Here is a 23828-nt window from a genome sequence, read left to right as displayed (position 1 = left end):
AGTGAATATTTTACACCGACCAAGCCTTGTCTGAGCCTGCAAAGTTATACATGTTGCACAAGATTCGCTAGAGAATCTTTTTGGAGGGTTGTCTCTGTTTTTGGCAGTATAGTTTTGTACTAAAAAACAGAGTAGAGGTACCAAAGAGTAAATATTTTCATCTGAGCCAAATCAATTTCTATTTAAAGTAGTCTGACAGTTCTTCTGCAGCAAGTTAAGCACCTCTAATGCATCGAATGAAGTATTTAATCAAAAGCATACACCAAGGATTTAAAAATCTCCAGTGTTGCAATCTTGCAGATTTATAGACAGCACCAGCAACTGAACACAATAGCCAGGAATGAATAGGACAGGGAACCAAAATATAGATATATGAATTGACCGAACAGATGGTTTTGACATTTTAGGTAATCATTAACTAGCTTTTGTTTGCAGACCTGCTTTTAAAGACTGTCACATTGGCTTACCTCTTGGTTATCTGAGATGGATCCTGCAGAGTTGGATCGAGTTCAAAAACCTCATTATCTAGCAGCCTCCGAAGAGTGACGTCTGCCAGCTGCTCCATGACCTGGTAGACCTCATCGATATTGAGGAACATGGAAAAGTCCCGCTCCTTACCACGGGCAGTGATGCGGATTATGTCTGTCATCAAAACATTTGTGGTTCTCTCCAAATTTTGGACATCCACCCATGGAATCACAAGCTTCACTGCAATTGAATAGAAAGAAGTACATTAATGCATCAACCTTTCTTTTTGCAAAGATTTCAGCAACATGCATATAAGGCACTATATTTCCTAATCAGAACTTTAAAAGGAAAGAAATTACCAATACAGAAAAGAGAAAATGAATACATCATTGTGACTTTAACCTCCTAGTCCATGAACAAACTCTCTTGGAGCCAACCTCGTTTAGGGGCTTTGTGATGAAAGGTGATCCTTTCAAAGCTAATACTTCACTCACTCATGCTGATAAGAGCTGGATTTCACACTGGCATGACTGACCCAATGGCGTGTGGTCTGTTAGGTGATAATAAACTGAATGCTATTGGCCACAGATTGCAAATATAATTTAAGTTATGTCTGATCTCAACTGGACATGCCCTTCTAACCATCAACACGCAAGTTAAATCTGCGAAGGAAGAGGAACCAGTCTTAGGCCTTGATTGAGAGTTTGATGGATTATTAGAGGGCTTTTAACCCACCTGGTGAGATAAATAGCACCTATTTTGCGATTTGGGGTCTAACATGGATTTTGGTGCATAAAGCACCAAATCCTGCATGCTACAGTACATACTGTACCATTTTCCCCAGTCAAATTCCATCAGGCTTGGCCTGTTGAAATTTAACGGCGACTGAGGTATTTAATGTACCCGGTTCACAGAGCTTCACTCATTTGTCATGCATCCTGAGAGCATACAGTAAAGGACAGACGATGGACTAACCAATTAGACCCAGTCATTCAGAGAATGAAGAACTGACTCCTGCGATGACAACCTGAGGGAAAACTGACCGTGAGATTAGCAGAGCAGCATCTCATGAGTGGGAAAATTGAGAACTATGTAACATAGGACATCCCAAAGAGTCCTCCAGGGAATCACACTTTCCAGCTTTACATGTCGGAGACCCCAGAGAGTTGAGGCTTCCAGAGGATGTGTTGCCGTCCCCTTTCCAAAGAAAAATACACACCATAGGTGCTTTGTATTAAGGAAGGGCATAAAAAAAATGCCATAATTCTTTCTCCTTAACCTCTTCGGTGTTGGAAACATCCACCCTCTGCATGGACGCTCAGGTGCGGCGGACGGCTCCAGCACATACTAGCACTAACCAAAGGGGGAATCGCTGGTGTCCACGTGTGGGCACCCCACCCACATGTCGCCCCGAGGGTGGAAGCAGAAGCACTTATGCTACCACCCATGTCCACTTCTCCGGCACAATGACATTTGTGCTCTCACAGCGCCTCAACATCTTCATAAACAGCTGGGGAGGAGCTGGAAGCATGGCCCGGCAAGAGGGCTTGTGTTGGTAACTCCTGTGCTGAGGGAGGGACTGAGATGGAAGGGACACACAGGGAGAGTAAATAGTTTTTACTCCCCCCCCCCCCAATATATCTCTTCAGTGTATTGCCCACACATGTTTTTATTTTCTCCGTCCCACTAGGGAAAGATCACGCTTTTATTTAAGGCCAATCAGCCTGGCTGCTAGTGTTAAGGTTACTCCGCTCTGGGGTGTCAAGTTTTTGCTTCAGATTTATACCTCACTCATGGGGACAGACTGGATATTTGGGATGCCGATCGGCCACCAGGGGCAGACTTTATTGTGTTTTATAGTGTCAACTGTTTTATTTCTTGCCATCATTTGCATTTGTGAAATGTATGTTTTATTTCTCCTTTTTAGCTTTGTAGTGCAAAGCTTTTGATTTCCAGGGTGGTGACTCCTGCTTGCAGTTTTGGCATTGGTAGATCTGCAGTTTGCTTATTTGCATGCGTTTCATAAGGAAATGGTTTTTGTTAATGCTCACTTCAGATGAGCATTATTGCCTTGCTTGAATGTGTATTTATAATTTTTGTATTCACTGTAGCATATTTAGCGTATGTTTTATTGTGTTTGAAATTCACGTTTGGATCTGTATTGTGCTGTTTGGTGTGTATTTATTTTTGTTTTTCCTTTCTAGTGGGATATCTTTGGTTCTTGCTGTGTCTGTGTAAAGTAGGTGCAGTTTATCCTTAGCCTAGCTGTGTGTGGCAAGTGAGAGGTATTGTTTTGGAGAATAAAGTTATTTCTGTGGTTTGTATTGATAGTTTTTTCCAGATCATTATATGTCAATAGCTGTATTTATTGTTTGAGACAGCCACAGATTGTTGAGTTCTAATGTGACTGAGTGTTTTTTTATTGTTGTCTTGTCTGTTGATAGTAGTTTTATTAGTAAGCATTATGGTTGCCACAGACAGACCACCCAGCAGGTTGTTTGCTTCTTTTTGAACATGGCTCAGAGACTGACTCTGCATCTGAGGCAGAGGACCAAGTTGAAGATTCTGGTAGTGGATTACCATCTCAAGTCCTTTATGGGAGTCATTGATGTAAAAACGCGTCAATTTTTGTTCAATCAATTTCCACAAATTCCATCTATATACATGTTGCCTAAAGTGCACAAAAACAGAGAAAACCCACCATTTCGCCCCATTGAGGCGGGGTGCGGCTCGATACACGAAGCACTAGGGCATTATCACGATCATCATTTACAACCACTCGTCCAAGCGTGGTCTACTTATGTAAGGGACACCACAGATTGTTTACAAAAACTAGAGACAATTAAGGAGAGCTTTCATGAAGACATACTTTTATGTAACATTGATGTAGTGGCGTTGTATCCGTCCATAGCCAATGGAGAGGGACTAGAAGCAACAGAATGGAGGTTATTGGCATCAGATCTCACAGAAGACAAATGTGTGTTTCTACTAGAACTTTTACATTTTGCTCTGTGTCATTCCTACTTTCGTTGGCAAGACCATTTATATGTACAGAGAACAGGTACCTCTATGGGCTTTCCGGGGGCACCTACGTATGCTAATACATACATGGCATACTTTGAACATCGATTCATTTTGAATCACCCTATGTAGCAAGAACATGTAATCTTACTTCTACGATATATCAATGACATTCTTGTCATCTGGAGAGGTTCAAGACAACAACTGGAAGACTGTGTAGCAGAACTCAATACATTTAACAGTAGGATACAATTCACATCGGAGATTGACAGCGAAAGGATACATTTCTTGGATATTGAAATCTTAAATACTGAAAGAGGTCTTGAAACACAAGTTTACAGAAAGCCCACTGATGTAAATTGTGCATTACATTTTTCAAGTGCGCATCCTCTATCACTGAAGCAGCACTTACCGGTCTCACAAATGATGAGAATTAAGAGGATAACTTCGGATGAGAACACATGTCAACAGGAGATTGAAGCACAAGAAAGACAGTACAGGAGGAGGAGGTAACCCAGAGAGTACACTGAGTGAAGCAAAAAGGACAGTGTCCACTAAACGAAGGGAAGACCTTTTGAAAAAACAAACAAAGGACACATCTAAAAGAGAAGTGTATGTGTTAAAACACTCGGTACAAGCCCCGAAGATTAAGGCTATTATCCTGAAAAGGTGGGAGCTGATAGAAAATGAACCTGATTTTCAGAATATTTTCACTCAACCTCCTTTATTTGCACATACTCGCGTGCAAAATTTATGAGAACTTTTGAAAAAGTCTTCAATTCAACAACATCCTAAGGTTTTCAAGGGCATGAGAAAATGCCACAATTGTGGACAGTGTGGGAATGTCATCATAGGGAAAGATTTTCAACATCCTAGAACTGGGAAATCAATACCTTTGAAACACACATCTGATTGCACGACTGAAAACGTCATCTATGCAATAAAATGTCCATGTGGGTTAGTCTACATTGGCAGGACCAGTAGAAAAATTAAAACTAGGATAGTTGAGCATAAAAGCTGCATTAGGAACAAGAATTTAAATTCATCACTGGCAGTACATTGGGTGAATGCTGCACACACCATTCCTCAACTTCGCTTTACTATCCTAGAGCACATCACATTACATCCAGGCATGGACATCAAGACCACATTAGCTAGGAAAGAGACCGAATGGATAAAAAAAACTGGAAACCATAATCCCGGGGGGTCTGAATGACCATTATGAACTCTTATGCTATTTGTGATTAAGATATGTACTTTAGACTGTAAGGGGGAACATTGCATTCTTTTGTAATATTATATTATTATTATTTTTTTTAAATCTTTCGTGGTCATTTATTTAATTTCTACTTCTATTTCTAATTCTGTTGTAACTAATTCATCGATCTTTAGCACTCCTTTACGTTTCTTTCAAAAAACACAGGTTAGTTTTGAAACTTTGTTCGCACTGCAGATTTGCTCGATGGATGAGCGCCATCTTTAAATAGTAAGATGGGGAGTAGTCCTCTTTTGATGTCTTTTGTCAACGCGCATGCATTCAAGTTCATACATTTAGGGGAGGAGCTTCGCGGGCAACCAAGATGGCCGCGTGAGCTCGGAGCTCCGAAGACCCTGCGATCCTCCGTATTAATCCTGTCGCATATCCTTATCTAAAGGTGAACCGACGCTGACACGGGACCCGTTGTCCGATCTCAAATCTGACGTTCCTTGGCGCAGTTACACCGTGTGGAAGTTCGCGGACTGCAGTGGGACCAGGACCCGGGACGGAGCTGGCGGATGCGACATAGCCAGACGGGGGTGACGAGACGCATGACTGGCTGTTCCGGCCCACAGCGGAGCTGGCGTAGTGAGCACGTACCAGACGGAGTGCGGGGCAGCTAATCCCTGACATCGGTGGGCCGGTGAGGCCCGGTGTATGGAGGGAAGAGGTGGCCGGTGACTAACCATGGCTGGCAAAGGAGACCCAGATAGATCAAAGCCTCGGGTCAGCAGAAAGTGTACGTACTCGCAGTCCAACAACATGGACCGATACGCTCAGCCGAAGGGCTCGCCTGGTGTCTCTGCGAGACCCAAAGACCTACATCGGGAAATGTCGCCTGAGACTCAAGACCCCACGCTCCGCGACATAATGGGCGCCATTTAAGGCATAAAGGCCGAGATGCACCAGCAGCACGAGGTGATGGCGCACAAGGTGGACACCCTGGCAATTGAAGTTAACCTGATTAGAGCGGACTTGGGCAAAACAAAAGAGCGAGTCAAGTCGCTCGACATCAAGACCTCGAGCCTCACCACGGACGTCTCGGACCTGCAAACCGAGGTCCGGAACTTGAAGTCGGCCAACGACCTTTTTGCGAGGAGGCTTGAGGATTATGAGGGTCGGGCCAGGCGGCAGAACGTTCGCATTATCGGTGTGCAGGAGGGGGCCGAGGATTCGGCTGTGGACCTTTTCGTCGAGGACCTGGTCCAGAACCATCTAGCCCCTAAGGGACTTAGCAAGTTCTTCTCCGTGGAACAGGCGCACAGGATGCCTGGGGGCCGGCCGACTTAGCAAGTTCTTCTCCGTGGAACAGGCACACAGGATGCCTGGGGGCCGGCCGAAGGAGGGTGCCCCTCCGAGACCCATCATCGCCCGAGTGTTCAATTTTAGGGACCGTGACTCCATTTTACAGGCCTCAAGGAGCGGTGGGCCTTTGAAGTTCCAGAACGCTGCCATTAACTTCTTTCCGGACTTCGCTCAGTCCGTGCAGAGACGGAGACAAAGCTTCATGGGAGTGAAACGGCGCTTGCGGGCATGGGCATGAAATATGCTATGCTGTTTCCTGCAAAATTGAGGATCGAACATGGCGGCCGGGCTCTGTTCTTTGACTTGCCGGAGGTGGTGTTGGACTGGCTCGACACCTTACCCCAGCGGCGTGAAGACGACGAGGGGCGGTCGGAAGAAGCTATAGGCGGCCACGACCGGCAGGAGTGATGAATGGCTACAGGACTTTTTGGACAATGGGTCTACCCTCAGCAGTTTGGTTTGGTAATCCTGTACTCATGGGGGGGCTTTCCCTGTACTTTTCTATTTGGAGGATGGGGGGGGGGGGGGGGATAGGGTCACCTCCTTTCTCCTCGGGGGCTTCTCGTAGATTCGTTTTTTCTAGGGGCGACAGGCACACTGCGAGTTGGGTGGGCTTTTTAGTCTAATGCAGGGGTGCAGGGTGGGGGGTGGACGGGTTCCTTGTTTTCGTTCTTGGGTTGTTCCTTTTTTTTCTTCGTTCCCTTTTTGGCAAGGTAATTGGTGGTTTGATTCTGATCATGTAGTGGCTGTGCCCGCCGAGGGTGGGATGGGTGTGGATTTCGATGATGGGGGGTAGGAAATTGAATGTTTTAAGCTGGAATGTCAATGGGCTGGGGGACCGTATTAAGAGGGGTATTGTACTACAAATGTTCAAGAGGTGTGTGCCAGATGTAATACTGTTGCAGGAAACGCATTTGGTAGGGAACACGTGCCACGCACTTAACAGAAAGGGCTTCAAAATGGTGGCACACTCGGGGTTCTCTTCGGGGTCCCGGGGGGTGGGTATTATGGTGCGCTCGACCCTCCCCTTGGAGATTGACTCAAGAGTGGTCGATGAGCGAGGACGTTACGTCGCCGTCACGGGGAGGTGGGAGGGGCGTACCCTGGCTCTAGTTTCGATCTATGTCCCCCCTGGGCTACAGACGGACACCTTCAAGGACCTTGGGGGCGCCATTTTAGGTCTTCCCGAGGGGCTGCTTCTTATGGGAGGCGACTTCAAAGCAGTAGGTTCAGGGACGTTAGATCGATACCCATCCAGAGGCCTCCGAGGTGCGCAGACCTGGCTTCCCGACTTTCTGGACACCCTGGGACTTGTTGACTGCTGGAGGCTTCTGCATCCAACCCAGCGCCAATACTCGTTTCCCTCAGGGGCTCACGGTAGCCTCTCCAGAATTGATTATGTCCTGACATTGGCGGCCCACGCATCGGCGATCTCTGAGGCCAGATTGATGGCGAGGGGCATCTCGGACCACTCTCCGGTCTGGGTGTCCTTCGACTTTGATATTGGGGTAACTGAGAGGGTGGCGCCGATTAACCCGTGGTACTTTCGTGATCCCAAGACTCGTGGACTCCTGGCCAAAGCCATGGGGCTCTACTTCTCCGAAAACACAGGCTCGGTTACATCCGCTGTCTCCTTGTGGGAGGCCTTTAAGACCTTCCTGAGGGGGGAGGCGTTCTCCCTAATAGCCGAGGTGCGGAGACGCAGAGACGTGGACGTGGTGACAATCGAGTCCGACATAGCGGAGATAGACTCTCAGTTGGAGGTCGGACCTCCTACATGCTCTCTCACTCAAACAGTCGGAGTACCGAGCTACTGTTACGGAGGCGGCGAAGGCCATGGGTAGGGAGCAGCAGGGGCGAATCTATGAGGTTGGGGACAAGGCCGGTAAGCTCATTGCCTGGCTGGATAAGAAGGAAAGAGCCAGCCGCGTGGTCCCGGAGGTGCTGGGGGGGATGGCACGGTTGTCACCGACCCCAGCGCTATTGCTCTGGCCTTCGCTGACTATTTTGCATCCGTTTATGCCTCGTCCTCCTAGATGTCGGAGGAAGACTCTGGCGTCTTGCTGCGAGACATAGAGGTACCGTGTTTGTCAGAGACTGAAAAAGAGGACATGGATAGGGGCATCGCGGTGGACGAGATCGCTCTGGCAATACGCTCCCTGCGATCTGGCAAGGCTCACGGCCCCAACGGTATCCCAGTGGAGCTGTATAAGATTAAACCGGATCTCGTTGCTTCGCCACTGCGAGCCATGTTTCTTGAGGCGCGGGAGGTGGGTACACTTCCCCCCGACCAGTGGCTGGCCACCATTGTGGTCATTCATAAGAAAGGGAAGCCTAGAGATTTGTGTCTGTCGTATCGTCCTATCTCGTTACTGAACGTCGAGCCGAAGATATTGGCTAAATTGCTCGCCAACCGACTGGTTGGAGCGATTGGCGACTTGGTGCACCCGGACCAGTCTGGCTTTATCCCACATCGTAACACCGCCCTCAATTTGAGAAGACTTCACGGAGCCCTCGCGAGGGTTCGCACCCTCCAGGAGCCGGCCATCTTGGCGTCTTTGGATGCCACGATGGCCTTTGACTCCCTTGAGTGGCCATACTTGTGGGCGGTACTGGAGAAGTTTGGGTTTGGTCCGGGGTTCATAGGATGGATCAAGCTCCTATATGCCAGCCCAATTGCCAACGTGGCGGTCAACGGCCGCGCATCGGCTCCATTTGCCCTCGGCAGGGGTACCAGACAGGGATGCCCCCTGTCGCCCCTTTTGTTCGCACTGGCACTGGAACCACTGGCGGCGTGGCTGAGAGGGCATCCGGACATCAGGGGGATCAAGTGGTCCCCGGGCTTTGAGGATAGGGTGTCCCTGTACGCAGATGACATCCTCCTGTACCTCACCTCGCCGTGTATGTCCCTTATTGCTGTATGTGATGTACTCCGCACCTTCGTTAGACATTCTGGCCACGTCATTAATTGGTCGAAGTCCCACCTGTATGTCCTGAGGGGTGAGGTCCCGAGACTCCCGCGGGACTGTAACATACAGGTCGCGAGGCAGGGGTTTTAAATACCTGGGTATCTACATTTCTGCTGATCCCAATGTACGTTACGCGAACAATTTGCTTCCCCCTCTTGCGCGCCTTCGGCGTGATGTGGAGGGGTGGCGGAAGTTACCGCTTTCCCTGCTTGGACGGGCGGCCTTGTTCAAGATGATGTCCCTGCCCCGGTTTCTATACGTGCTTCAGAACACCCAGGATCTGGTCCCGTCTAGATATTTTAGAGAGGTCGAGGGCCTACAGCGGACCCTGCTCTGGGATGGTAGGCCGCGCATTGCCATTACTAAACTGACCCTTCCGTGGTACGACCGAGGGATTGCGCTGCCTGACATCGTAGGTATTATTGGGCGTCTCAACTGGCGGCCCTTAATCACGGCTTCTATGGTCCGGCCATAAATCCGGGCTTTGCCATGGATCGGTGGCTCCTGGGTGATGGGAAATACTACAGGGCTCTGTACTCAAAGTTTCTGGATGGAAGAATGACAGTTCCCACTAAGACATCGGTCCACATCTGGAGAGCGGTGACGAAGGCACAGGGATGGAAAGGCAGACTCACGATGATGACTCCACTCTATGACTCTGATCTGTTGGGCAACTTATGGCACACCAAGGGGTTTGACCGCTGGGACTTGATAGGCATCTCTAGGGTGGAAGACATGATTGCTAAGGGACAGGTCAAACCCTTCGAGGTGCTGCAGAGAGAGTTTCAGTTGGGGGAAAGGGAGTTCTTCAGATACGCCCAGTTAAAACACGCCCTTCTGGCAGTTATGCCGGAGGGTGAAAAGATCCCTGACTCTTCCCCGTTGGAGGATAGGTTGCTGGACGGCTACATGCCCGACAGCGCCATCTCACTGACCTACAAGAAACTGATTGACGTCCGTACGGACCTTCTTCTGGGGGTGCGAGATCAGTGGACCCGTGATGGAATTGAATTGGACGACGAGGATTGGCAGTGTGCGGTCTCGTCTCCAAAGGAGGTGGCAATTCCGGCCAGACTGAGGCTAGTACAATTGAAAATCCTACAAAGGGTTTATGTCACTGGCCCCCGACTGATTCACATGAGCCACTCGGAGGATGGTCTCTGTCGACGAGGGTGTGGTTCCCTAGCAACCTTCATGCACATTATATAGGAATGTAGGGCGGTGGCTGCATACTGGAGGCGTATACACGTAGTGATGGGTGAAGTGACTGGAGTTGACTTGCTGGCTGAAGCCCGGCGCTGTCTGTAAAATGTGTGGGGCCCCACGGATTATACCAGTTCACAGACTCAGTGGGTCACTCTAGGCAATATGGTGGCAAAAAGGGACATTGCACAGAAATGGGGAGCGGCTCTGCCCCCCACAGTAGAGATGTGGATGGCTAACGTGGACTGGTGCATGTTCCGGGAGAAGACGGTGTATGTTGCCAGAGGTAGGCCCAAAAAATGGAACAAGATTTGGGGGCCCTGGAATGAGTAAAGGGGTGATATCTGCCTCCCGCCGGACACAGCGCCCTCGGAGGAGCGACTGTCCCCTTAACCCTTGGCTCCGGCTGAATTACTGGTATACAATGTCCTGTCTCCCTTCCCCCCCCCCCCCCCGATATCCATGCATGTGACCTGTTCACGTATCTTATCCCGCATATAGGCCAATCCTTCCCCTAAAGTGGGGCGATGCCGCATTCATGTTCCCTTGCCTTGCCTTCTTGCACCGTTGTAGGTGCCTTTCCTTTATTGCACTGTTTTTCCTTTTTTCATAAAATAAAATAAACCTCATACGATTTTGTACCGTATTCTGTGTGCACCACTTATGCTACATAACGACTTGCTGCCTAGCCTCCGGGATGTATGGCTAAATAGCTGTGTACTACTGTGTCATAAATAAAGGTTTTCCAAAAAAAAAAAAAAAGTTCATACATTTAAATTTAGTGATTGTTAGGGCACAGCTTTACTCCGACAGCGAGATCCGGTGCACGTAACCAGATACTACTTGACAGGTACGGGGCTTTCATTAGTTTGTGAGGATACATTTCGTGATCATTAGGGGATAGTTAATCCTTTGCAGGCTTGATTTTGACACGGAAGAAGGATGGAATAAGCGGGACTTAATAGTGTGGAAGACTCAGGTTTTCATCTTTTTCTTTGGGGTAAGAAGGAGACCACGGTCCCTATTTAATGTTTGTAATTTATGTGTCACGAACCGGTCCTAACCGGTGGTGTTGGTCTACACTTTTGAATAGGCATGGAACCTACATGTTGGCATTTTCTGTGACATTGGGATAATCTCATGAATACCTCATGAGATAGAACAGTATGTAGACTTTTAATCACAGGTGCTAGGAAATTAGGGAGTTTGGCTCACAAAAGGGAATTAGTTTTTGATTTACTTATTTATTTATTTACTCGCAGATTTTGTCAGAATAACTTGAGAGGTACTATCAACCTACTTTATCTAGTGGACACGATACGGTATATACTTTTTCCTGCTCTAGCATGCTCTCATTCTTCAAGAATATGCGGGTTCCACTTAATTATTCTCTTCAAATCTCAATCACACTATGGTCTTAATCAAAATACTTTGTGGCTTAGGGACTTACTCTTTTTTTCACTCGCTCGATTTTCAATTTTTCACACTATATGGATGTGTTCTAAGGTGTACTTGACTTTCTACTCATTATATTCTCATATTTCTATAAGCACCTTATTTTTATTATTTCTTAACTGATCTTTTGAAGGCTTTGACTTCTTTTTCATCATTTTGGATATTCTGGAGAATGCAAACCCTGAGGTCAAGGTGAATGTGGTCAAAAATAAAAGATATGCAATGTATATATTTAATTCTGAATTCTATATATATTCTGTTGTAGATACGTTACCTGAACCCACCCAGTGGATTTGAACTTTGAACTTTTTGAACCTTTGAAAATTTATTATAACCCCTGAGGAAGGGTCATGAGGGACCCGAAATGCATTGGGTTGCTTGAAACTTTAATTTTAATTTCTCGAAGATTGTTATTGGTTTGACATAATTGAATCAGACTTGTATTAATGTACTTATGAACATGAGTTTTTTACTAAGTCATGATTTGATGATGAGTCTTTAAGAATGTATTAGACAATTGAAAATTTCAAACTCTAGGTGTTTAAAATAAATAAATGTTTGTTGAAAATGCATTTACAAATGTTTGAGGCATAATTGCCAGATTGCTGTGCGCTGCAAAGTCCTTGGTTTCGATTGAAAGAATGCCACTATCCTGAATGCATTCCTACAGCACCAAAAAAATACTTTCCTTGCCGGAGATGTAGAGTCTGTGTCCGAAGAGGAGTACGAAAGGAGAGCCGTAAGTGCCCAAATTGTCTTCATCCTGGCCTACATGTACCCACATCTTTTAAATCATGTTGAACGCAACTCAAATATATGAAGCAGCCATGAGATTAAAAGGGAACTGAATGTGGTCAGTATTGCTATATATTTTCTATTTCATTTATTAGTCCTCAATGGTACACACAGCAGGCATACTGGAAGCTGGTCTAGGACGTTGAGAATGCGCTTGCCCGAGGCCACGCAGTGGCCATAAAGAGGGCGGGCTCCTAGTCTCAGAGGGCTGCCCGCCCCTGTATGATGACCAGCTTTCTCCTCCCCTCCGGTTGGAGGAGGCTGGCGGTGTCGCACGTCCGGGGCGGCTGGGAGGGGCCTCCAGGGGTACTTATGTTCCCTGACCCTGTTGGAGGGCCTCTTTGCCGCTCCGGACGCCATCGCGCGGGCTCATCGGGACACTCTTTTCGTCGGGATACCCTACGGTGAGCATGGCCTTCGGGCCTTACCCCCCCCCCCTCCGCCTACTCCCTCCCTTTGGAGGCGTGAGCCATGGCCAGGCGGCCCGCTTAGCGTCGGGCGGCTGTGGAGGGGGGGTTTCCGACTTCCCGGTATTCCTTGTCCTCCCTTCGGGTTGCGGGTGGGTCAGGGGGGCCCCACGCTTTGCTCTTCTGGGGGTCTTCGTAATGCGCAGCCTGTTGCCGCCTTTCCGGCCCCGGTCCGACACTGGCCCCCGTGCGTCCGTTTCCCGCCTCCGGCCTGCTTGGTGAAGTCCGCATGGCCGGGGGGACGTTTTCGGTTCCGATCCTTGCACAGGCTGCCCCCCCCCCCCACCCCCAGCCCCAGCCCCTGGTGCTCTCTGTCCGACATGGGCCCCGAGCCGGGCGTTCGTCAGTCGCCTGCTCGGGTTGGGTAATAAGTTTTCTTAGGAACCGCTGGCGAGCTCGTTTCCTATAACCCCCCCGGGCCCCCCCTCCCTTTTGGTCGCCATGGGTCCATGCGAGCGCTAAGAGCATTGTTGCTATTGTCTTTGCACTAAGTGTCGATTATGCGGGGTATATCATTTCGATTTCTGTTCTTGCCATTGATCATGTTATATGTCGCCTTAGGAAGTGTTTATCGTGCGGGGCGGGGGGTAGCGATATTTGTAGCCAAAATTGAATACGGTTACGGGGTCGGTGACCGGTCCACGTGGGCTTAAGGACCCAACGAGTGTAATAAATGACTGCTATTAGGCTTGTGATGACTATACGAAATTTGTGCCGTTTATTGTACAGCAGTGCCATTCTAAGAATTACAATACGTTTAATTGTGCAAATTTTCCTTTTCGTGCTGTGTTGCGAGACTTGGTGTTCCTAGCGGGGGGTTCAGGTCTGGCCTTCGGCGGGATCGCACGTGGGTACACGCCTTATTCACTTCCTCCGGGTCGAGTTACGACCGATTTACAATAGCAGCGTGCAGGCTACTTCTGTAGTGCTGTAAGCTTCTTTTGAACCGATATAGGCTATGCATGCGTGTGGAATGGCTTTGGGGGGGTTTGGTATTTTTCATTGGTATATGTGCGAGGGGGTGGCTCAACTCATAATTGTTCTGGCTAGGGAGCTGGAAAACAGGGTTCGATCCTCACGGGTAATTCAGTTAAGCATATGACCATGGACGCCTTTGTCTGCTAACAGAGCAGCCCTGGAACGTTTACATTTGACCTGCACACATGCCCCCGCCCCCCCCACCTCCGCTTTGGCCTTCATTCCTGCTTCAAGCCCCGCAACTTGCGCGTCTTTTGCCGCCCTCCCCCCCCTTGTCCTGTTTCCCTCACCCCGCCTGCTCCAGCTCAGCGATCTCGATGCTGTGTCTGTGTGCCAGTGGGAGCATGGTGTCCACCTGTGATTATGTAAGGGCTTTGCGCAGACCATGGTAGAGCTCCGGCATACGGCAGGCGGTGGGGGAACCCGGTAATCACCTTCCAGGTTGTTTCTGGGGGTTATGGAAGGAAGGGGGGGTGCTTCCGGTGCCTCGCGGCCGCCATGTTGGTTAGTAGGCGGTCTTCGGCCTGTAGTGGGGGATCTCGCGGATCCATTGCCTCTAGGCCCAGACAGGGGGACGTTGTTACTTAGCGCTGCGCTGGGATTGGGTGCAGGCAGTTGGTGCGGCGGGGCCCTGTGTCCGACCGGCAGCCTTGCAGTGTTCCGTGGCTCCTTCTCCTATGCCCGCATCTCGAGTTTGAAACGTCGAGGTTATCCTCGTGGCTTGCGTTTGGCCAGGCGCCTGTATGACTCCTCGCCAGTGTCGTGTGCATCTGTTGTGACTACGAAAGATCTGCATACCTGTATTTATTGAGCCTACGTTCTACGCAGCACGTGTGTTTTGCCCTAACCGAATGTTACCATGCTTTGTTTTTCAGACGACAATTCATTCACTCGATCGTTTTGCGCACCCTCGGCACTGTGTGGGCAGGCCCCCCCTCCCTTCTAGCACTAGTTGCAAGGTATGTATGAGGGGGATTAGGTGGGCGCGGTGAGGAAGGGGCCTCACTCGGTACTTTTGTTTAACGTACTGCCTACTGCTTCTGGCAGGGGCACGGGCACGCTTCGGGGGGTTAGCTTCCGCTTTCCTCGGCAGCGGGACTTTAGTAGTATTGGATATTCTGGTTACCGGTTCCGGCCGGCAGCGGGTGCTGCAATGTGAGGCTAATTTCTCCTTTTATCCTACACAGCTTTCGCTCGTTGGCATCAGCATCCTCGGGGTGCGCCCCATACTTCCGGCTTCCCCCTTAGCCCTTGGCGTCAAACTCTGCGAGGTATGTACAGCAAGGGTGATGGGACTGTGGGCCTGAGCTTGTGGGGTGCTGGACGTTTCCCAGCCCCCCCCCCCTTTTTGGTTTTTTAGGTCTCGGCGTCAACGCGCGGAAGCGCGTCTCCGCCGAGATCTTTTGTCAGCGACTATGCTTCCCAGGAGACAGTCCCGGCTGCGCGCATCCTTCGAGGCGATTTGTAACTGGAACGCGCGCTGTGGCCAGGCGCTGTCTCCTGGGAAGCGCAAGCACCACACACGCATGCGCATACACACACACACACACACAAGCGCCCATGCACGCACGCACATACATACATACAGAGACACCACCCCTGACACATACACACACGCGCGCACACACACAAGTGCACCGAGGCCCCCCCTCCCGCCGTCACCGTCGCACACATACATACACACACACACACGAGCATACACACACACACACACACGTGCACCAATCCCGCTCCAGCCTTTTGGAACTTACCTTACCTCAGCACGCGGCGCCCAACCTCCTGCTGGCGCGGCCCCGGGGCTCTACACCGCTCACAGGAGCCCCGGGCCGCGAGACGCAACGACTCCGCCTGCCTCCTCTTCCGGTCTGAACGTGGCCCCGCCCACGTCACAGGCGACCGTGCCTGACTTCCGGGGCGGCCGCGATACTAAGAGACTGCTGGGGACAAAGTGTGGTCTGTGGAGTTACAATGGCTGCAAGCGGGGGGTGAGTGTGAAAGTGCCGACCTTATTTATGTTAAATGATAAAAACAAGGTTAAACTTAAAAATCTGAGTATCTATCACACAGAGAAGATGGGATGAGCAGATCTACAGCACAAAACTCCTAAAATGCAAACGTGTTAAAGAAGACCCATAGAAAGCAACAGGCTGTTCACATACACTGAACATCTGCCTGTGATAAATGCAATATAAACTGTTGAGCGAAAACGCTGATGCAGTGATTTATCTGAGCCCTTTGTCACACCCGAGAGGCCTTTCTCGCTCTCGGGGTGTGCAGTGTGTACAGCGGTGATGGTCACAGGCGCGGCTCCGCCAGGGGGCGTCGTGCGGCGCAGCCAGCTGTAGCATTTGATTAGTGCCTAAACAATAGCGATGCGGGCCACGAGCGGTTATTTCGCAGAACAAAGATGCATTGCAGATTGCTTTATGTCGCGTCCATTGGCGCTTATTATGAGAAGTGTACGGGCCTGACGGAAAGTAATTGCTTTCCGCCGGTGTTTTGGTTGGCTGCCGTACATCAGGTCGCCTGTGTTCTCTTTGTATTCACGGGCGGCTTGTACAAGAGAATGGGCTGATTTCCCACAAGGGCATTCACGCTAATTAATTTAGTTATCTCAAGAGCTTAACAAGTTGGAGCCCATGCTGGCCGAGTAGCGGCGTTCTTCCACAGTACAATCACTTCATGGTATTTAAGATTAAGCGATGTTCCTTCCCCATGCGAACGAGCTCACGTGGTCATCTCTGGGCGCGTCTTCGCTTCCCTCGGATTCTAACAGGGAGGTGTCCGCTTTCTGTATTTTTAGTGGTGAGTGGTGAGGGCAGAGTGGTGAGTGGTGAGTGCAGAGTGGTGAGTGCAGAGTGGTGAGTGCAGAGTGGTGAGTGCAGAGTGGTGAGTGCAGAGTGGTGAGTGCAGAGTGGTGAGTGCAGAGTGGTGAGTGCAGAGTGGTGAGTGCAGAGTGGTGAGTGCAGAGTGGTGAGGGCAGAGTGGTGAGGGCAGAGTGGTGAGGGCAGAGTGGTGAGTGCAAAGTGGTGAGTGGTGAGGGCAGAGTGGTGAGGGCAGAGTGGTGAGGGCAGAGTGGTGAGTGCAGAGTGGTGAGTGCAGAGTGGTGAGTGCAGAGTGGTGAGTGCAGAGTGGTGAGTGCAGAGTGGTGAGTGCAGAGTGGTGAGTGCAGAGTGGTGAGTGCAGAGTGGTGAGTGTGCAGAGTGGTGAGTGTGCAGAGTGGTGAGTGTGCAGAGTGGTGAGTGTGCAGAGTGGTGAGTGTGCAGAGTGGTGAGTGTGCAGAGTGGTGAGTGTGCAGAGTAGTGAGTGTGCAGAGTAGTGAGTGTGCAGAGTAGTGAGTGTGCAGAGTGAGTGTGCAGAGTGAGTGTGCAGAGCAGTGAGTGCAGAGCAAGTGTGCAGAGCATTGTGTGCTGGTCAGTGCAGAGTGCTGTGTATTGGCAATGTTAATGACAATGCCCATTTATTTTTGATTTAAAGAAAAAAAATGTCATGAGCAATGCCAATAGCTCTACCTTTAATGATGCCGAGACCATTGCATTGCAAATGCTTGTTCATTCTTTTGCAGGTACAGTGCTCGTTTCTACCCCCCCCCCCCCCCCCCACCTCCCACCATTCAGTGGCATGTAAGTGCTCGGGGGGGGCTTTTTGGTTACCTGAGTTTGAGTTGGGGGGTTCTTCATTGTATGCACGGACAAGCGCACCCCCGGGGCCCGACATAGTCTTTGTCTCGAGGTGACATCATGTGTCTTAGGCCCCGCAGTGGTAGGTCTCCGTTTGCCCTTGGCAGGGAAGGTTATTGGAGCTTTTCTTTGAATGTTTAGTCGTGTTGGCTCATGGTTATCTTTCTTTCAGGATAAGAACAAACGGCACCATGGAGAGTCAGGGGTCCCCTTCGCTATTCACGCAGATGTCGCAAGTCGAGGATTCGGGTATAGGACCTTCCCAGGACCCACAGATGAAAGCTTAGTTGGATTTGATCAAGTCAAATGGGGTGGCATGGGCCAGTGAACTCTTGATGGCAACCCCCCCAAAGCCCCCGAGGCGGTCCCCGCCCCCCTGGTAACTGATATAGACATAGCTGAGGACCCGGCCACTGTGAGGCCTAAGCGCACTAGGAAGCAGACCGTGAAGGACTTCCCAGCGGAACCCCCCCCCCCCCCCCCCGCCCCCCCGCCCCTCCCCCAAGACCAGGGCGGCTGATCCTGTCAGGAATGTCATTGTGCACGCCCCGGCTTCCCCGCCGGCGGTGATTCGGGTTTGCCCCCCTCACCCCCGCGCCCGGTGGTGTCCAGTTCTGAATTCGCCACCCGGGAAGATCTGGGTAAGCTTACGGACTCGTTGGCTGTGTTAATGTCCGAGATCAGAGCGGGTTTGCGCGCCGCCCCGGTGCAGTCTTCCAATTTGGTGCATTCCCAGGTGGTGGTGCCGGCAGCCGCGGCCCCCCTTCCCGGCTCTGGGGAGGTGGATGTGGCTCGAGTTTGGGGTGGGCTTTCTGTTCTAGGGGGGGATACTGTCAGCCCCCTGTCGGATGTGGCTGCCCTGCCGGGTAGCACGCTACAAAGTGTTGTTTCTCATCCGCTTCCTGCCCCTGTGACGCTCTGGCTCCAATTGTACTTTAGGATGCCCCGGCGCTCGCAGCTGCCCCGGCGCAGTCCCAGGCGGTGGTTCCGGCTCCTCCTATACCCCTTGCGGTTCCTGCATCTTTGGGAGCGGCCTCTCCGGCCACAGTGGTGGCCCCTTCAGCGCCCACAGTGTTGATGACCATGGCGCCGCTTTTATCAGGCAAATGCTCCTTAGCCTGGCAGGTCCCGCAGGCGGCGAAGGAGGGCATCTGGCGCAGAGAATTTATTGACATTTTTTTCCCTCTTAATGTTGGGTGCTGATGGGGTGGACGTGAGAAAAATGGGTTCAAAAGATGAGGAGAAGAAAGCACATTTTCAGTCCTGGCCAGAGAAAACGATCAAGAACTGGCGACAGGCTTTTTCCATTCTGGCAGCAGTAATCACTGAGCGCTTCCCAGACCAGGCGCAAGGTTTATTCCTGTATAGCAGTGTCATAACTAATGAAGCGGAAGCGTCGTCCGGCATGGGGTGGTACTTGTACGACTGTGAGTTCCGAAAGAAAATGTCTGTCTGCCCTGAATTGGATTGGGACCAGGTAGAGGTTAGACTGTGGATGAAGCATATGGGTAAAGGAAAGTCTGAAAGCGGGGGTAAAATGACTGTTCAGGTTAAGAAGGCTGAAAATGACAAAGTGTTCACTCAGAAGAAGGGTAATTACAGGCAGTCCCTTCGAGTGGGACGAGGTGGGGGGAGTTTCAACAGACAGTTCTCCAAGAAAAATGTCTCTGCTACATGCAGGTTGTTCAATGCAGGTAATTGCACCTGGGGGAAGGCGTGTAGGTTCCCTCACGTCTGCAGCAAATGTGGTGGTTCCCATCCCGAGTCAGCTTGCGATAAACGGAATTCCACCGCCAGCGCAGCCAGTAAGGACAAATAAAACCTTTCTGATCACAACCCCGCTCTTTGTCTCCCCGGCAGCGCCCCGCCCTTCTCCCTTACCCACTGCCTTGCCTGCCTTAGAGGACCTCCATCACACTGTTTTGCCCAGCAGGGACCCCCCTCCTCTCTATTCAAAAGGCCCGTCCCCAGTCATCATCCCCAGCCTGCTGGCCCTCCTGCGAGTTTATCCCAATGAGAAAGATAGGGATGTCCTGACCTTAGGTTTCCTTGAAGGTTTCAAGATCCCATATCAGGGTCCGAAGGTCAGCAGGGATGCAGAGAATCAGAAATCTGTTAGGGAGCTCCCTGAGGTTGTGGACAAGAAAATCTGTAAGGAAGTTGCCTTGGGGAGGGTGGCGGGCCCGTTCCTGTCCCCCCCCCTCCCTGACTTTGTGGTGTCTCCTTTGGGTGTAGTCCCCAAAAAGAGAACCTGGGGCTTTTAGGCTGATTCATAACCTGTCCTTCCCAGAGGGTAACTCCGTCAACTCCTGATTACCAGAAGGGGCCTGTCTGTCTCCTACTGTTCCCTTGATATGGCCATCGACTTAGTGAGGAGAGCAGGGGAGGGGGCCTGGCTTGCTAAAGCAGACATTGAGGCAGGCTTCCGCTTGTTGCCTGTACACCGGGACAGCCAGCACTTGCTGGGCTTCAAGTGGAAAGGGGGGTACTATTTTGACAAATGTATGCCAATGGGTTGCGCTGTATCTTGCGCCTTTTTTGAGGCATTCAGCACCTTCTTACAATGGGCCCTCACAGCGAAGTATGGAGTGTCAGCTGTGTCTCATTTCCTGGACGACTTCCTCTTCATCGGGAGGGAGGGCACTCAGGAATGTCAGGAGGGCCTGGATTGTTTCATTGACTTGGCTAGTCACTTAGGAGTGCCTTTGGCGCCGGGCAAGACTGAAGGTCCGGCTCAAGTCTTGACCTTCTTGGGCATAGAGCTTGATACACTTCAGGGGGTGTCGCGAATCCCGGCGGAGAAGGTACTTGGTCTGAAGAAGGACATTCAGGACTTGCTGGGTAGAGATAAGGCACCACTGGGGGTCATCCAGAGTCTCCTAGGCAAACTGAACTTCGCCGCCAGGGTCATCCCGGTGGGGAGGGTTTTCGCGAGGCGCCTAGCCAGGGCTACTGCCAAGGTCCACAAGCGTTACCACTTTGTCAAATTGTCCTCGGGCCTCAAGAAAGATCTGCAAATGTGGGCTGAATTCCTCTCTGATTTTAATGGTACTGTCATTTGGAGGTCCCCGTGGGTGAAGAGCCCAGAGTTGAGTATGTTCACTGACGCCTCTGGTCGGGAGGGCTTTGGGGCAATTCTGGGAGAGCTGTGGTGCGCGCAGGAATGGCCCAATGCTTGGCGCAAGCGCGTTATTACCTCTAACATAACTGTCCTTGAACTTTTTCCTATTGTGGTTTCATTACATCTCTGGCCAGGTACACTGTCTAACAGGAAGGTTTTGTTTTGGTCAGACAATATGGCAGTGGTGCAGGCAATCAATGGTCAAACTGCTAGTTGCCCGCTAGTACTGTCCCTACTCCGAGAATTGGCCAGCAGGAGCCTGCGCTGCAATGTGGAATTTAGAGCTAGGCACATTGCGGGGGTCACTAATGTCGCAGCTGACGCTCTTTCTCGTTTTCAGTGGGACCGTTTCCGGGCGGCATGCCCACAGGCGAGAGAGGAGATGACCCCCTTTGCACCAGGACTTTGGCGCATCTTGAAGTGGAGCAGGAATTGAGAGAATTAGGGGAGAAATCCTTAGCGCCGGGTACAAGGAGACGCTATGCGAGTCATCGATCCACTTTCCATAAAGCCATTTCTGACTTAGGTTTACAAGCTTTGCCACTGGAGGGCAGAGTCCAGGCATTTGTTGTGTGGGCAAAGAAACAGAAGAAATCCCACTCCTGGGTTTGCGGCCACCTAGCGGCCATTAGCCATGAGGCGAGGTTGTGTGGGGGGAGTGATCTAGCCAAGTCCTTTGTGATTAGGGTCGCCTTGAAAGGTTGGGCTTGGGAAGAATCTAGGATCCCGGATGACAGGTCCCCCATTGACTTTCCCTCACTACAGGCAATGTTATTGGTTGTGCGGGCGGTTGTGCACTCTCAGTATGAAGCGGCCCTATTTTCGGCAGCCTTCATCTTAGCATTCTTCGGGGCTTTCCGGAGTAGTGAGCTGGTGGCTCGCTCAAAGACAGATGTTTCTGGGGACGCTCTGGGAGTGGAGGATATCTCTTTTGGGGAGGGTTTGTCCATCACGCTCAGGCGGTCCAAGACTGATCAAACTGGCAAAGGGTCTGTCATCAGGCTCTCCCCCCTTGGGGATCCTCGCTTCTGCCCGGTGTCGGCCTTACAGGCCTTCCTGGCTATTCGGCCTGCTGGGCCGGGTTACCTCTTCGTCCATGCTGACCTCAGCCCCTTGACCAAATATCAGATGGACAAAATTATGCTCGCCTGCCTGGACAGGGCTGGTTTGTTATCAAAGGGGAAGAAGTTTTCCAGTTATTCTTTACTCATAGGGGCGGCCACATCTGCTTTCCGAGCGGGAATGCAGCCAGATAAGGTTCAATTAGTAGGGCGCTGGGAGTCGTCTTGCTATAAACGTTACATTAGACCCTGATCGTTTTCCCATTCATGTACTTTTGTGTGCTTTGTTTGCTGTGTTGTGATGTGGCGATTTTGCCGTTTTTCTTGTGATTTGACCCAATAAACACCCTTGAATATATTGCGTCTTTCTTTCTTTATTTCTTTATTTATTTATTTATTTATGGGTTTCTATAGCGCTGGAATCGACTCCAACCGGAGTATCTCTGCGCTGTGATACCAAATAGAATTTCAATATGTATGCAGATGAAGGGGCAGGGACTAGATTTTGTCAGTGAACAGCAGAGTTTTCAGTTGTTTCCTGAATTTTAAATGATCTGTGCAGAGCTTAAGGGCCAGAGGAAGTTTGTTCCACAGTGTGGGCCCTGCAACAGATAAAGCTTTTCCTCCGTGTTTTACACGAGGTACTGCCAACAGAAAATTTTCGCTAGATCTCAAAGATCTGGAGGGAGTGTAGGGGGTGAATTTCTGCTCCAGGTATGTGGGGCCATGTCCGTTTAAGCATTTATGGATAATGCAACATATCTTAAACTTGGCCCTTTGTCGAATACTCAACCAATGTAGTTTCTGTAGTAGAGGTTTTGATGCTGTTCTAGGGGGGGCGTTTAGGACAAGGCGAGCTGCCGTATTCTGGACCACCTGGAGCCTGTCCAGAACTCCTTCATTAGCGGAGAGGAGCAATCCGTTGCAGTAGTCGATGCAACTCAATATAAGGGCTTGCACTAGGGTTTTTCTGAAAGAATCCGGTAACAGGGGAAAAATTCTGCGCATCATGCTGATGGTGTGAAAGCATGAGCCAGCTACCATGTTACTGTGCTGTTTGAGGGAAAGGTCATGATCAAGGCGAATCCCCAGATTTTTGACGATCTGTTTGGGCTCCGGAACAGTACCAAGATCAGATGGCCACCAGTCTGGGGTCCACAGTAATTTGGCATCTCCAAACATCATTACTTCCGTCTTGTTGACATTGCACTGTAGGAAGTTGGTGGACATCCACTGTGCGACGGCTTTCATGCCAGCGGAGAAGGAGTTTCTTATTTCCGTGGTGAGACTTTGAAAGGGAAAGAGGAGCTGCGTGTCATCCGCATATGACACGGGGATGAAACCAAATTTGCGCATCACTCTTGCCAGGGGTGCCACGTAGATGTTAGAGTGTTGGGCTCAAACAGGAGCCCTGTGGCACCCCTTTCGTGATCTCTACCTCAGTTGATCGATATTCACCCATGGTGACAGTCTGGGTGCGATCGGTAAGAAAACTCCTTAGCCAAGCAAGGGCCTTGTTCTTAATCCCTACGTTCGACAACCGGTCAATAAGGATGTTGTGTGACACGGTGTCGAACGCTGCTGACAGGTCTAATAACACCAAAATTACTGAGTAGCCTTTGTCCTGAAACATATGCAGGTCGTCAGTAACAGACAGGAGGGTGGACTCTGTACTGTGTTTCGGCCTAAACCCAGATTGGGAGTAGTCTAGGCCGCCAGCTTTCTCAATGTAGCTGGATAAATGACGATTAACATATTTCTCAGTGAGCTTTCCCAGGAATGGTAGCAACGAGATAGGTCTGAGATTTGATAGATCAGTCCACGGAGTTGTGGTATTCTTCCTGATTGGCCTAACTAAGGCCTGTTTCCACTGTTTGGGGAAAGAGCCTGTACAGAGGGATAAGTTGACAAGTTTTTCGATGGTGGAAGATAAAATTCCGAGCAAGGTGGGCATGAGTCTTGCCGGGATGATGTTATCAGGACTTCCACTTTTAATCTGCATCGTGAGCAGAGACACCTCTTTAGGAGTAATAGGGGGGAAGAGGTC

General features: G+C 50.3%; 1 protein-coding gene across 2 annotated transcripts in view; it reads right to left on the bottom strand.

The window, feature by feature from the left end:
• Positions 1-23828, bottom strand: part of TBC1D8 (TBC1 domain family member 8) — a 605783-nt gene that overhangs the window by 316647 nt on the left and 265308 nt on the right. For both annotated transcript variants that reach the window (XM_086934717.1, XM_086934716.1), the window contains exon 5: positions 468-708. In XM_086934717.1, the coding sequence (XP_086790843.1) occupies positions 468-708 (241 nt within the window). The remainder of the gene's footprint in view (positions 1-467; positions 709-23828) is intronic.

The sequence above is a fragment of the Lissotriton vulgaris genome, chromosome 8 (genome assembly GCF_964263255.1).
Source record: "Lissotriton vulgaris chromosome 8, aLisVul1.2, whole genome shotgun sequence".
Classification (NCBI taxonomy): domain Eukaryota; kingdom Metazoa; phylum Chordata; class Amphibia; order Caudata; family Salamandridae; genus Lissotriton; species Lissotriton vulgaris.
Note: the sequence above shows the minus strand (reverse complement) of the source record. Positions and strands in the feature narration are given on the sequence as shown.